At 47.1% G+C, this 13,819-nt stretch overlaps 1 protein-coding gene across 13 annotated transcripts in view; it reads right to left on the reverse strand.

Annotated features, from left to right (window-relative positions):
• Positions 1-13,819, reverse strand: part of agbl5 (AGBL carboxypeptidase 5) — a 264,564-nt gene that overhangs the window by 51,635 nt on the left and 199,110 nt on the right. For 7 of the 13 annotated variants that reach the window (XM_085996885.1, XM_085996882.1, XM_085996883.1 and 4 more), the window contains one exon: positions 893-963. The exons of 2 other annotated variants lie outside the window; for them this stretch is intronic. In XM_085996885.1, the coding sequence (XP_085853011.1) occupies positions 893-963 (71 nt within the window). Of the gene's footprint in view, positions 1-892; positions 964-13,819 lie in introns of those variants that run through there. 4 more of the 13 variants (XM_085996886.1, XM_085996893.1, XM_085996891.1 and 1 more) reach the window with 1 other exon arrangement.

Here is a 13,819-nt window from a genome sequence, read left to right on the forward strand (position 1 = left end):
CCTATCAAAATGGCATTATAGAGGCAATTTAGTGCTTGTTAAGGGCCTTAACGGCCTATCCCATCTCTTGGAGACGGGACGGAGATGGGACCAGCAGACACGATTTAATGAAAATTGCTTGGAGGCGGGGTTGGGCCCGCCTGCCAGTTTTTGCAATTTTAAGCCCCCCACATGCCTCCAATCCCGCCTCAACGGCCCGATGAAAATTGAGCCCAGAGTCTAAACCAGGAAGTATAAATTAGGGAGAGAGATAAAAGAGACAGATAGAAAAAGTTAAAAAAAAACATTTTTTTAATCTCCCTCTTCTGAGGGAATGAGACTCCACACTTGTAAAATGTATTTTTCAGGGCCAGAGCAGTTGTTCAGCAGTAATTATCACTTACCATGTCGTTAAAAACTCACTTACCCCTGTATGCACCAGCCCTAACATTTTCTGCCATCTTTAGTGTGGAACTAGTGGGCAAGTACCCCAAGTTCACACCATTGCATTCATTTCAGTGCTGTGTCTATCGGCGAGAACTGCAACAAAGCACCCTGTGGAGGAGCAGGGTATCTCTGACAGCAACTTCCGGATTTGCTTGTTTAACTGCGCAGTGCGGACGCCAGAAGCTGCTATCTGACTTACCCCATTACAACAGTGAGCACTGTGTAGCCTCACCATTACTCATCGCAAAATCCGGCCCAATGTATTGATGCATGCATTAAAAAAACCATAGAGGTTAGTTCTATGGTACTTTAGGTGTCATAACATAAAATGCAACTGAAAGCAATTGTAATGAGAATAGGTGTTTCGCCAAACTGACTTTGATTGGTGCCAAGAGCTATGAGTTGGTGCAGGGAGAAGGAGAAAGAATCACCTGGTTAAGAAAAACAATGAAAAATGTTCTACTACCTGGTAATATCGAAAGATGTCCTGAATTTTAATTTGTTTTTCTTCAATGGGTTCTGGGGAACAAAATAGAACTATAAGACAAATAAGATTGAGTTCATTAACAAACGTAACAGATAAGAAATGAATCCACAAAGAATATATGCACCGACTACTAGTCCAGTAGTATGACTGTTTGTTTCCAAACAATCTAAGAATCAATGGCTCAGAAATTTAATCATGTCCAAAAATGGACATGCAGGGTCAGGATGCAAGCTACACGTGCCTGTTCACGTGATTGCAGTGGTGCTGTCAGCTCATTGGGGGAGAAATTGGGTGAGTAGCGCCACTTGTTAACGCCTAAAGAGGCAGGCAGTGGCTGTAGCGCCACTGGCTGCGCCTCCCGCGATATTGAGTTGGGGCGATAATGGTGGAGTTAGCCTTTTGCGCTGCGCCGCCACCGATGACGTCATCGGTGTGCGCAGCGCCCCATTCGCGCCCCGTTCGCAATATTTGGTAGCGAATGCCGCAGTTGTGCCGTTCGCTACCCGCGCCCGGTTCACGGGGCCTTACTGTGCCGGCAGCGGCGCATGTTAAGGTGGAGGTGCGGGGCAGCCGCATTTTTCGGCGGCCGCCTGCCAGCACCTCCGTCCCCGGCCTCCTAACTCCGCCCCCCCCGCAGCATTGCCGGCTGTTTCCCGAGAGCCTGGCACTTCTCCTTGGTGCCGGACTCATTTGCCGGCACTCGCGAGCGGGGATCGCGCTGTTGCAGGCACCTCCCCCTTAACAGTGGGAGGAAGGCCTGCAGTACCGCAGCGTGCCGTGCCGCAGCGCATGTTGCACTGCGATATTCAGTTTCAGCGCCCTAAGAGGGACGCGGAGCGCCTCGAGCCTCGCCCTGTGTCCCTCGAGGGGCAATGAAACTGAATATCTGACGATCGCTGAAGCCTCGAACACTGCGCTAAATCCTGCGCTCAGGCGACTTTTGCGCCCCAACCCAATTTCTAGGCCATTGAGTCATGTGAGCAGCCAGCATTACCCATACTATTCATTGGCTGCAGGCCTGTTTTTTTTGGGGGGGGGGGGGTAGGAATTAAATTGGGCTTCACTGACATCACTTAAAGGCAGCCAGCAACTCTTAAAGGGAGGTGTAATCTGGTTGCAGACAGCACAGAACGCTTGTAAGGAGAGAAACAACTGCAAGAACTGCAGACCGAGGCCCCAGGTTCTCCGATGCCACGTTGGAGGCCCTGGTTCAGGCAACAGACAGGGCGAGGGAGATCCTGTCCCCCCCTAGGGGAGCAGAAAGCCCTCCAGGCAACACTTCCACCACCAGTGGGAAGAGGTTGCATAGGAGGTTAATGCCAGGAGCTTAGCTCCCAGCACATAGCTGCAATGACCTCATCAGAGTTATCAAGGTAAAAATGTTATCTCTCACATCAATTACTCTCTCCCCACACCTCCATCACCTGCAGCCTCACTGCTCACAGTATTCCCCTCCGTTACCCTTCACTCTCCTACAATCACTGCGCCACACTTCACTCCACCTCCTTCTCCTCCTACTCACACTTTGACCTTCCTACTCCCACAACTATCACAATCCTCACTTCCCCACAACATACAAATTATTCCACCATGACAGCCATATTCTCAAAACACCTCACGAGTCTGTCACTAACACGCTCCCCCTGAGGCAGAGCTTGTCTGCACACCTTGTCCACTCTGGAACAAAACATGCTAGCCATCACTCGATCTGACCCTAGCAAGCACAGGTTCCGAGACTGGCACCACATATACTTTAGAGGGCAGGTTGGAGGAGGGATCTTAATGTGGTGAATCACTGGCCACGTGTGCAGCAGTTATGGCAGAGGGTAAGACACCACAGGTTCCAGCTCACTGGAGAGCAAGAGCACATACTGGCGCTGCCGCAGAGGATTCAGATGCTGACTTCGAGGGCCCAGGTACACACCAGGGAATGACAGGTGCACTGTAAAGCCTGCCAGCAAGATTGTGCACAATGTCTCAGAGCATGGAGGAGTCCAGCTCCAACTTGTGCCAGGGCTTCGCGCAGAGCATGGAGACTATTCTGTCCCACATGAAGCGAGTGGTCAGCTCCATGAATATGACAGTGGCACCCACCATGAAGAAGCATCTGCTAAAAGCTCTGACAGCATCCATGGCAGCTTGGCTCTGGGCCAGTGTTGACAGGGGCTTCCAGAGCATCCCATCACTCCTGCATTCTGTTTCGAGCTGAGCCGTAGGAGTGCTGAGGTGCCGTCCCAGGAGAGTGACCATGGCTCCATGGGATAGGAACCTGCTGTCCTCTCTCAGGATGACAGCATGCCTGCTTCCCCGCCACCCACTGCGCCTTTGCCCTTGTTAATGCTACAGCCAGCTTAGCAAGGCTGCCCCAGCCCACGCCGAGATGCTGCAGTCTGTAGCCAGGTCCTGAAGGCCCAGAGCCGCTCGAGGTCACCCACCATGGCCATTTGGTGACTTCAATGGAAGCTCAGCAGCCTTCTAACCTCCCAAGCTGTAGCCACTGGGGAAACATTTTGCAGGAGCACTAGGATAGATAAATGAACATACAGGCAGGCACTAAGGGGTTGTACAAGGGTGATCCTTAATTATTCCTGCATGATTGAATTTCGAAGCCAACATCTTATTTATATTGAAACCTAACATGATAGTGAGGAGGAGAACAAATTCGAAGTAGTGACCACAACATAGATTCAATATAAAAATAGAAAAGGATAATGTGGAGTCAAAGATGAGGCTGCAGGACCAGAAATAGACAATTCTGGGAGATAAAAGGAAACTTGGCCAAAATTGACAGGGCAGAAAATTTAGCACCAACTGCTGGATCAGCAATGGGAAATCTTCATATATGAGACAGAGTACAAAATGAACATATTCCTGTAAGGTGAAAAAGGGGTACATCAAAGAATAGTGCTCTGTGGATAAATAGAATAAAACCAAACAAACTTAATGTGATAAAATTGAGGTTAAGAATATTAAAGAAAACCATGAGGAACATAAAAGTGTAGTTGTGGGGGTGGGGGCGGTAGAAAGGAAGAATAGCAGAGTGAAATGGGAATATCAAAAAAATGTGCAGATAATATAAAAGGAAATATTGAGGGCTTTTTAACTATTCTTTTTATATGCTTATAAAATTGGGTACAACCACTCGGTAAAGGAAGGAGTCTAATTGTGAACCAGGAAGGAACGGCAGAAATATCAAATACTTTGCATCAGTTTTTACAAATGATATTTGAATGTAGGTGTACATTGGAAGAGGATATGGAACAATTGTTAGAAATAACTGTAGACAAGGAATTGGTTCTGAAAAGTTTAATAGAACTCAAGGTGGATCAGACACCAAGTGCTGACGGCAAGCACCTGAGCTTGCTCAACCAAGTCTCTGGCCACAATTTTTCAGTCTTCCTTAAATATGCAAATTGTGCCATGGGACTGGAGAATAGCCAATGTAACACCTTTGTTCAAAAAAGAGAAGAGGATAAAGTGGGCATAACCACAGTTAAGACCATCAGCTGTGGGCAAACTCCTAAGAATCCATAATCCAAAATACTGTAAATTAAAAAGAATATAGAAATACATGGATTAATCAAAGATAGCCAGCAGCAATTTGTTAAAGCCAAGTGATAGTTAACAAATTTAAGAGAGTTTTTTTTGAAGGAGTGACCATTTGAATAAAGAACGAGAATGCGATAGAGTAGTATTTCTGGATTTTCGGAAGGACTTCAATAACATGTCTCACATGAGGCCTGAGAGAAAAATTCTGGTGACTGGCTTAAGAGGAAGTGGAGCAGCATAGATAGAAGGTTGATTGATGGACAGAAAATTAAGAGTTACTGTTAAGTCTGTGTGTTCTAGTTGTATTTAAGATTAATTACTGACACAGACTACAAGAATAACGTTTCAACAGGTCTTTACTAGTTGGAGGTCAGGGCTATACTAACAGCAATATCACTACACAGTACTTATATACCGGTGGTCACCACCGGTATTACGTATACAGCAGCCAGAGAAAGTAGTACATCTCTTAAGGTGGAACAGGCTTAAGTTCTCTTAAGGTGGAACAGGTTACATACACCACAATCCTCCCTTTTTAGCTTAACAGTCATATCCCCATTTAACATAACATAATAACATATATACATATATAACTTCAGGTATAAACAGTTCAAAGGTTCAGTCTCTCAGGAGGCCTTCTGATTCGGGTTGGATAACGCTTTTCAGTGGTCCCTGATTCTTGTTGCTGAGGTGACTCCTCTAGTTGGTTTCCTATGTATTGGACGTCATCATCAGGTACATTCCCTGCCGAGGTAGATGCTTCAGGTTCATTAACGTCTTCCACAGTTGTCTCTGTCGCAACCATGGGTTCGACCCTTGCTCTCGATTCTACCAGTTGATCCGCATGACGCCTTATCACATTGTTACCAATATCTACTGTGTACATCAGAGGTCCTTGTCTGGCCCGAATTGTTCCGGACTGCCATTTTTCGTTTCCATAGTCCCTTGCCAACACTGGTTGTCCTACGTCGAAACTTCGAATGGTCTTGTTATTAATATGCCGGAACTGTTTGTTTTCCACTTCCCTCCGCACATTTGGTTTTAACAAGTCCAACCTGGACCGCAACCTCCTGTTATAAAACATCATGGCAGGACTTTGGTTAGTCACTGCATGAGCGGCGTTTCGATATGCCATTAGGAAATTGTCCACCTTGTGTTGTAACGAAATCTGATCATCGTTCATGGCCTTTATTGCCTTTTTGAATGTTTGGACAAATCTCTCGGCCAACCCGTTTGTCGCCGGATGATATGGGGCAGAGGTATAATGTTTCACCCCATTCTTCTTTAAGAATTTTTGGAATTCTTCCGACACGAACTGTGGTCCGTTGTCCGAACATATCTGTTCTGGCAATCCGTTCCTTGCGAATATTGTTCTTAACACCGCAATTGTCTTTTCTGAAGTAGTGGTATTCATCTTGATCACTTCTGGCCATTTGGAATGTGCGTCCACCGCAATTAGGAACATGGAGTCCATGAATGGACCAGCAAAGTCAATATGTACGCGTTGCCATGGGGCTGAAGGCCATTCCCATGGGTGTAGCGGTGCGATCGGAGGTGCATTTTGCACTTTTTGGCACCCAGCGCAGCTTTTTGTCAACTCCTCTATCTGTTGGTCAATACCCGGCCACCATACATAAGCCCTAGCAAGACTTTTCATCTTAATTCCCCCCAGATGACCTTCATGCAGTTCCTTTAGAACTCTTTCCCTTAACTTGGGAGGAATAATCACTCTTGTCCCGTACAGCAAAGTACCATGGCAGACGGACAGCTGGTCTCGCCTTGCCGAGAATGCCGGTAACAGAGGATCACCATGTGTTGGCCATCCCTTCACTGTCACCTCGTAGACTCGGGACAGTGTCGGGTCATTCCTGGTTTCTCTTTCAATACTTGCATTGGTGACTGGTAAACACTCGATGGTGGTCGAATGAAATAACTCAACAGGGTCAACTTTCGTCGTCTCTTCTTCTTCAGGTAGTGGCAGGCGCGACAGCCCATCAGCATTGCCATGCTGCTTTGTACCTTTGAATTCTATTTGATATTGATGTGCCCCTAGGAAAAGGGACCATCTCTGGAGTCTCTGTGCTGTCATCACCAAAACACCCTTCTTAGGGTTAAAAATGGATACCAACGGCTGATGGTCTGTCAGAAGTGTGAATTTTTGGCCCTGCAGGTAATGATTAAACTTCTTCACTGGATGCAAACGCGACTGGCCTTTCCGTGCCATTTGGCAACTTGTGTGAGAGTACTGCCCCAATACCATATGGAGAAGCATCACAAGCCAACCGAATAGGCAGTGTCGGGTTGAAGTGAGCCAACACTTCCTCTGAGGTGATCAATTCTTTGCTTTTGCGAAATGCCTTCTTACAGTTTTCGCTCCATTCCCATGGTACCCCCTTCTGTAAAAGAGCGTTCAGCGGGTGCAGTACCGTGGATAGATTCGGTAGAAACTTATGGTAATTGTTGTGTATGTAACCTGTTCCACCTTAAGAGAGCTTAAGCCTGTTCCACCTTAAGAGATGTACTACTTTCTCAGGCTGCTGTAGACGTAATACCGGGGGTGAACACACCGGTATATAAGCACTGTGCAGTAATCTTGTATTCAGTATAGTCCCTACCTCCAACCAGTAAAGACCTGTTTGAGTTATACGTTTAAGTCTTTGTGTTAATTGTTCAATACAATACACATACTTAACACTGGCGACGAGTCAGGTTCTTACCCTGCGGCAGTTATTCCACGGCGGTTGAAGAGAGGTTTCAAACCTCACCACTCACCACCCCACTGGAAGCGACAGGCATTAGGACCCTGAAGCCTCCATCAGCTTGTGAACCGGAGTAGAAGACAGGACTGGGGAAGAGAGAGGTACAGGGCGATAGCGATCGGCAGATAAGGGCCGGGCCGCTTTGAAGTGAGGGGCGCAGCCGGGCCATCGATCGCAAGCACTGATAAGGGCCGGGCCGCTTTCAAGTGCGAGGCGCAGCCGGGCCATCGATCGAAATCCCTGATAAGGGCCGCACTCGGGCTGAAAGGCGCGGCGGCTGCAGAAGCTCAAGGTGCGAGAGCCGCGGTGAAAAGCGTGGGCCATCGATCGCGGCGGAGATAAGGGCCGCACTCGGGGGCTGAAGGGAGACGGCGTCGGGGGACGGGTGAAGACCGCCAAGCGCGGGAAAACCGCCATTTTGTGGGCGGAGGACGACGGCAAGAGCGGGAAGCCGCCATCTTGGATAGCAGTAAAAAAAAAAAAAATCTGAGAAATTGCAAATCTGATAAAGTACTACAATGCCTAAACACGGGAATGTTAGCAACTTTGATAGTGACATCGAAGATTGGGCCATATATGTTGAACGAGTTAAAAATTATTGTAAGGCCAATAAAATTCGTGAGGCTGATAAAGCACTAACATTATTAAATTTAATGGGTGCGAAGACATACGGGCAATTGAAACACCTGTTATCACCAGATGAACCGGCGGATAAGACGTTCGATGAGATTGTTACTGTCCTGAAAGATCATCTAAACCCCACGCCGCTGATGCTAGCGGAACGATTTAAATTTTACGACAGAAGGCAGCTACAGCATGAAAGCAATGCTGAATATTTGCTGGAATTGCGTAAATTAGCGAAATATTGCCAGTTTCGAACGGGACTGACAGATGCACTACGAGACAAATTTGTGTGTGGTTTATTTAAACAGGATACACAAAAGCGACTGCTCGAGGAGAATGAGCTGACGCTTGAGAAGGCGGTCACTATGGCAGCAGCACACGAAGCCGCAGCGAGAGGCACGGCAGTAATGCAGCTACGGTCACCGGAGCTCAGTGCACACAAATTGGGTGTGAGTTCTGGCAAATGTTATCGTTGTGGAAAGACAACGCATGATCAGAACCAGTGTTGGTTTAAAAACCAAGAATGTAGAACTTGTGGTAGGCTTGGACATATAGCTAGAGTATGCAGGTCAGGGAAGAAGACCAGCAACAAGAAGTCACCGCAAGGGAAATACGCAAAGGTACACAAGGTGGCCGAACAGGAGTCCGATTCAGACGCAAGCAGTATTGAACTGGCTAGCTTAAGGGTACTCAACGTTGGTAAGGGTGCAGACCTCCAGACAATTTGGGTTACTCTTCAGATAGAAGGAGTCCAAGTAAAAATGGAATTGGACACTGGATCGGCATTGTCGGTCATGAATAAGAAAGATTACAGAAGGTTATTCCAACATATTCCCCTACAGGATACGGAGATTATATTGACAACCTACACGGGGCAGAGAGTGTACCCCATCGGGACAATAAAGGTTGCAGTGGCCAACAAGGGCGAAGGAAGTCAAATAATGGACTTATATGTGCTACCGGAGGGAGGTCCACCACTACTAGGCCGGGAGTGGTTTAGAAACATAAATATGGACTGGCATTCGCTAAAAGCCATAAAGAGTGAGAACTCAGTGCAGATAATCAGCCCAGACTCTAGAACTGATGATGGTAAGACCAACCCATGTGCAAAAGACAAAGTTTCAGCACAGAATTCCACTGAGCAACAACAACATAGTTTAACAGAGAATTCTGAGTCTGTCAAGTCTACTGATATGCACATTTTTGAGGGACACTGGGCTCGAACTCAACTCCATTTCAAACTACAACAGCAATTAGAACAAATGATTCGCCGTTTTGAGCAAGAGATGAATGAAATAAAAAAGTTCTTTGTTACAGAGTGGGAGAATCTGGAAAGGCAACAGAAGCAACTGATGGAGAAAATGGAGCAGGAGCACACCAACCATCTGCGCGAGGAGGCCGAACGAATCAAAGCTGATTCAGGTTCTGAAGGTGCGTGCCATAATCTGGTGTCAGAAGAGTTAACGGTCAGCCAACTCCTTCATATGCTGAGGGACAAGACTCTGAAATGGGAAAAACTTGAACACGAGCTGCGATCTTCAAAGGAAAAGGGTTCGGAGCTCTCAAAAGTCATTGAGATGGCTGATGTGACGACACAGACGGAAACGACTGCAACAGAGCAGCCATTGGATGCCAAAAGTACGCTGACTCACGTCAATGTAGAACAACAGACCGCTGAAACAGCTGCTCCGGTAGAGGGACTGCATAGTCCGAGCAATCAATCTCCAAAGGAAGTTGAAGTATTAAAATCACAAATGAGGTCACTAGTAAACGACTTGCTGAAAGCCCAGAAAAAGCTGGATGCAGAGGTACACATGAAGAAGTCTCTTCAGGAAAGATGTCTGGATTTGGAACAAGAGCTGGCTAACGTCCAGCTGGGTATGGAGGAAATAGACGACCCTCTCGCTGGCCTAGCTCAGGACGACACCGAATATTACCATGACCTGTCGGACGACTCCGAATATTACGATGTCCTGTCCTGCACAGCTTGTAACTTCGACCTCCAAAGTGCAGAAATCATGGAGGAGCACCAAAAGTCTACGGAACATCGGAAGAAGGTGGCTCTACTACGGGAAGTAAGAGAGATAGAGAAGGAACAGCAGTCGGATAGCGTCCAGTTGGGTAAGGAAGAAGTAGAAGGGCCTCTCGACCTGTTGAGTGATAGTGAATACTACGAGGATGTGGTATGCCCAAATTGTGATGGAAACTCCCAAAGTGCTGAAATCCGGAGGAAGCACTTAAGGTCTAAAGAACATAGAGAGTTGGTAGCATTACAGCTGTCCGCCGAGAAGATGGGAACGACAAGAGTTGTAAAAAGGCAGAAAAGAAAAAGAAGAGGCCGAAAATAATAATTGTTTAAAATATTGTTACTTCTACTACCTCCGGCCGAACACTACGAAAAGATGCTGTCTGGAACGAATTAAGATCAGAGACTGAATTTACGAACTGTTCCCACAGAGACTGAACCTGTAAACTGTTCCCACTAAGAGTATGTTGCAACTGTTCGTAGAGATTGAATCTGTGAACTGTTTTCCGCAGAGACTGAATCTGTGATATGTTACGTTAAACATGAAGTTATATATGTATATATGTTATTACGTTATGTTAAATGGGGGGGATGACTATAAAGCTAAGAAGGGAGGAGTGTTGTGTATGTAACCTGTTCCACCTTAAGAGAGCTTAAGCCTGTTCCACCTTAAGAGATGTACTACTTTCTCAGGCTGCTGTAGACGTAATACCGGGGGTGAACACACCGGTATATAAGCACTGTGCAGTAATCTTGTATTCAGTATAGTCCCTACCTCCAACCAGTAAAGACCTGTTTGAGTTATACGTTTAAGTCTTTGTGTTAATTGTTCAATACAATACACATACTTAACAGTAATAGTTAATCAATCCTAGAAACGACCTCAACTGAGAGACATTATCCGGAGCGGGAGCCTTTACAACTGCCTCTATCTTGTCAGGAGACTTATGAAGCCCCTCCTGGTCAATGACATGACCACAGTACGAGATCCGCTTCTAAAAGAACTCACATTTCTGCCGATTAACTCGAAGTCCATACTCTTTCAGTCTGTTGAGCACCAGTTCCAAGTTTGCGAGGTGTTCTTCATCACCATCTCCTGTAATCAGAATATCGTCCAGGTAACATTGTGTGCCTGGAATTCCCTGTAATACCTGCTCCATGGCCCTCTGCCAAATTGCTGGAGCCGATGCCACTCCAAAAACCAGCCTATTATACCGGTACAAACCTCTATGCGTGTTGATCGTGAGGTACTGGCGTGACTCTTCTTCAACCTCCATCTGCAAGTACGCCTGCGCCAGGTCTATCTTGGTGAAGTGTTTCCCGCCAGACAACGAAGCAAAAATATCCTCAATCCGCGGAAGCAGATACTTCACCGTGTGAAGCACCGGATTAGCAGTGATCTTGAAGTCTCCACAGATGCGAACCTTCCCTGGTTCTCCTGGCTTGTTGCTCGAAGGACGTTTCATAACGGGAACAATGGGCGTAGCCCACTCACTCCAATCTACCTTAGACAGTACACCTGAACGTTCTAGCGCTTCCAGTTCCAATTCTACAGCAGGTCGTATTGCATAGGGTACCGGTCTAGCTTTGAAAAATTTTGGGTGTGCATGTTCATCAATCTTGATGTTTGCCGTAATTCCTCTCAGTGTTCCCAGTCCCTGCTGGAACACCTCTTTAGCATCATCCAATATTCTGGACAATCGTTTAGGTTTGACATCTGTTTCCCCGGAATCTACCGTTAGTGCCTTTAAGGAGTGCCAGTCCATATTCATTTTCCTAATCCACTCCCGTCCCAGTCGTGGTGGACCTCCTTCAGGTAGCACATATAAGTCCATTACTTGGCTTTCTTTGCCCTTGTGGACCACTTTTACCTCTATCTTTCCGATGGGGTACACTCTTTGCCCCGTGTATGTTTTCAATATAATCGCCGTATCCCGTAGGGGAATATGTTGGAATAACCTTTTGTAATCTTTCTTATTCATGACCGTCAATGCCGATCCAGTGTCCAATTCCATCTTTACTTGGACTCCTGCTATCTGAAGAGTGACCCAAATTGTCTGGAGATCTGCATCCTTACCAATGTTGTGTACTCTTAAGCTACCCAGTTCATTACTGCTGGCGTCTGAATCTGACTTCTGTTCGTTCGAACTGTTCTTTGTCACCTTGTGTACCTTTATGTATTTTCCTTGCGGTGACTTTTTGTTGCTGGTCTTCTTTCCTGACCGGCATACTTTAGCTATGTGGCCAAGCCTGCCACACGTTCTGCATTCTTGGTTTTTAAACCAACACTGGTTCTGATCGTGCGTTGTCTTTCCACGACGATAACATTTTACAGTACTCAAAACCAATTGATTTGTACTGAGTTCCGGTGACCGTAGCTGCATTACTGCTGTGCCTCTCGCTGCGGCTTCGTGTGATGCTGCCATAGTGACCGCTTTCTCAAGCGTCAGCTCATTCTCCTCGAGCAGTCGCTTTTGTGTATCTTCTTTTAATAATCCACACACAAATTTATCTCTTAGCGCATCTGTTAGTCCCGTTCCAAACTGACAGTACTTTGCTAGCTTACGCAATTCCATTAAATATTCAGCATTGCTTTCATCTTTCAGCTGCTTTCTGCTGTAAAATTTAAATCGTTCCGCTAGCATCAGTGGCATGGGGTTTAGATGATTTCTCAGGACAGTAACAATCTCCTCGAACGTCTTCTCCGCCGGTTCATCTGGTGATAAAAGGTGTTTCAATTGCCCGTATGTCTTCGCACCCATTAAGTTTAATAAAGTTAGTGCTTTCTCATCATCTGGGATTTTATTTGCTTTACAATAATTTTGTATGCGTTCTACATACGTGGCCCAATCTTCGATGTCGCTATCAAAGGTATTAATGTTCCCATGTTTAGGCATCGTTGCAATTTTTTTTTTAGTGATTTCCCTTTTTCCAAGATGGCGGCTTCCCGCTCTTGTCTTCGTCCTCCGCCTACAAAATGGCGGTTTCCCGTGCTTGGCGGTCTTTCCCACGCTCGCCTTCTTCACCCGCTGGCTGCAATGGCGTTTGGCGTGCCGCTGCTGCTCCCCTTTCCCAGCGGTTAGTAACTCCCCCGACGCTGTCTCCGCTTCACCGCGGCTCCCTCGGGCATTCGCGCTTCCCCGATGTCGCGCCTCGCAGCCCTTCTTGCAGCCCAGTTATTAGCACCGGCTGCGTTCGCCTTCACCGCGGCTCTCGCGCCTTCAGTCGCCCCAGACGCTGCGCCTTTTTGGCCCGAATGCGGCCCGGCCCTTATCACCAGCCGCGATCGATGTCCCCGCGCTGCGCCTTTTGGCCCGAATGCAGCCCGGCCCTTATCTCCGGTCGCGATCGATCTCACCGCCTTTATTCCTCCGTCTTCCCTCCCCGTCTGTACAGCCAACGCGGCCGACTTTCTGCTCGCGTCGCTGACCGGCTTACCCACCACCGAGGTAGAAGGAAGATAGCTGACTGCCGCTGATGGAGGCTTCGAGTTCAGGATATCTTCTGCACTCCGGGTTCTCAATGCCTGCCGCGCGACGTGTCTTCCAGCAGGGTGATGAGGGTGGATGCCTCTCTTCGACGCCCGTTCTGTGGACGAAGCTGCCGTGGATATAAACTGCCGCAGGGTAAGAATCGGACTCGTCGCCACTGTTAAGTCTGTGTGTTCTAGTTGTATTTAAGATTAATTACTGACACAGACTACAAGAATAACGTTTCAACAGGTCTTTACTAGTTGGAGGTCAGAGCTATACTAACAGCAATATCACTACACAGTACTTATATACCGGTGGTCACCACCGGTATTACGTATACAGCAGCCAGAGAAAGAAGTACATTTCTTAAGGTGGTACAGGCTTAAGTTCTCTTAAGGTGGAACAGGTTACATACACCACAGTTACGGTAAATGGGAATTGGTTGTTGCTCGGGTTGCAAGTGATGTATCCAGGG

The sequence above is a fragment of the Somniosus microcephalus genome, chromosome 9, assembly GCF_052327205.1.
Source record: "Somniosus microcephalus isolate GS21.2 chromosome 9, FLI_Smic_1.0, whole genome shotgun sequence".
NCBI lineage: Eukaryota > Metazoa > Chordata > Chondrichthyes > Squaliformes > Somniosidae > Somniosus > Somniosus microcephalus.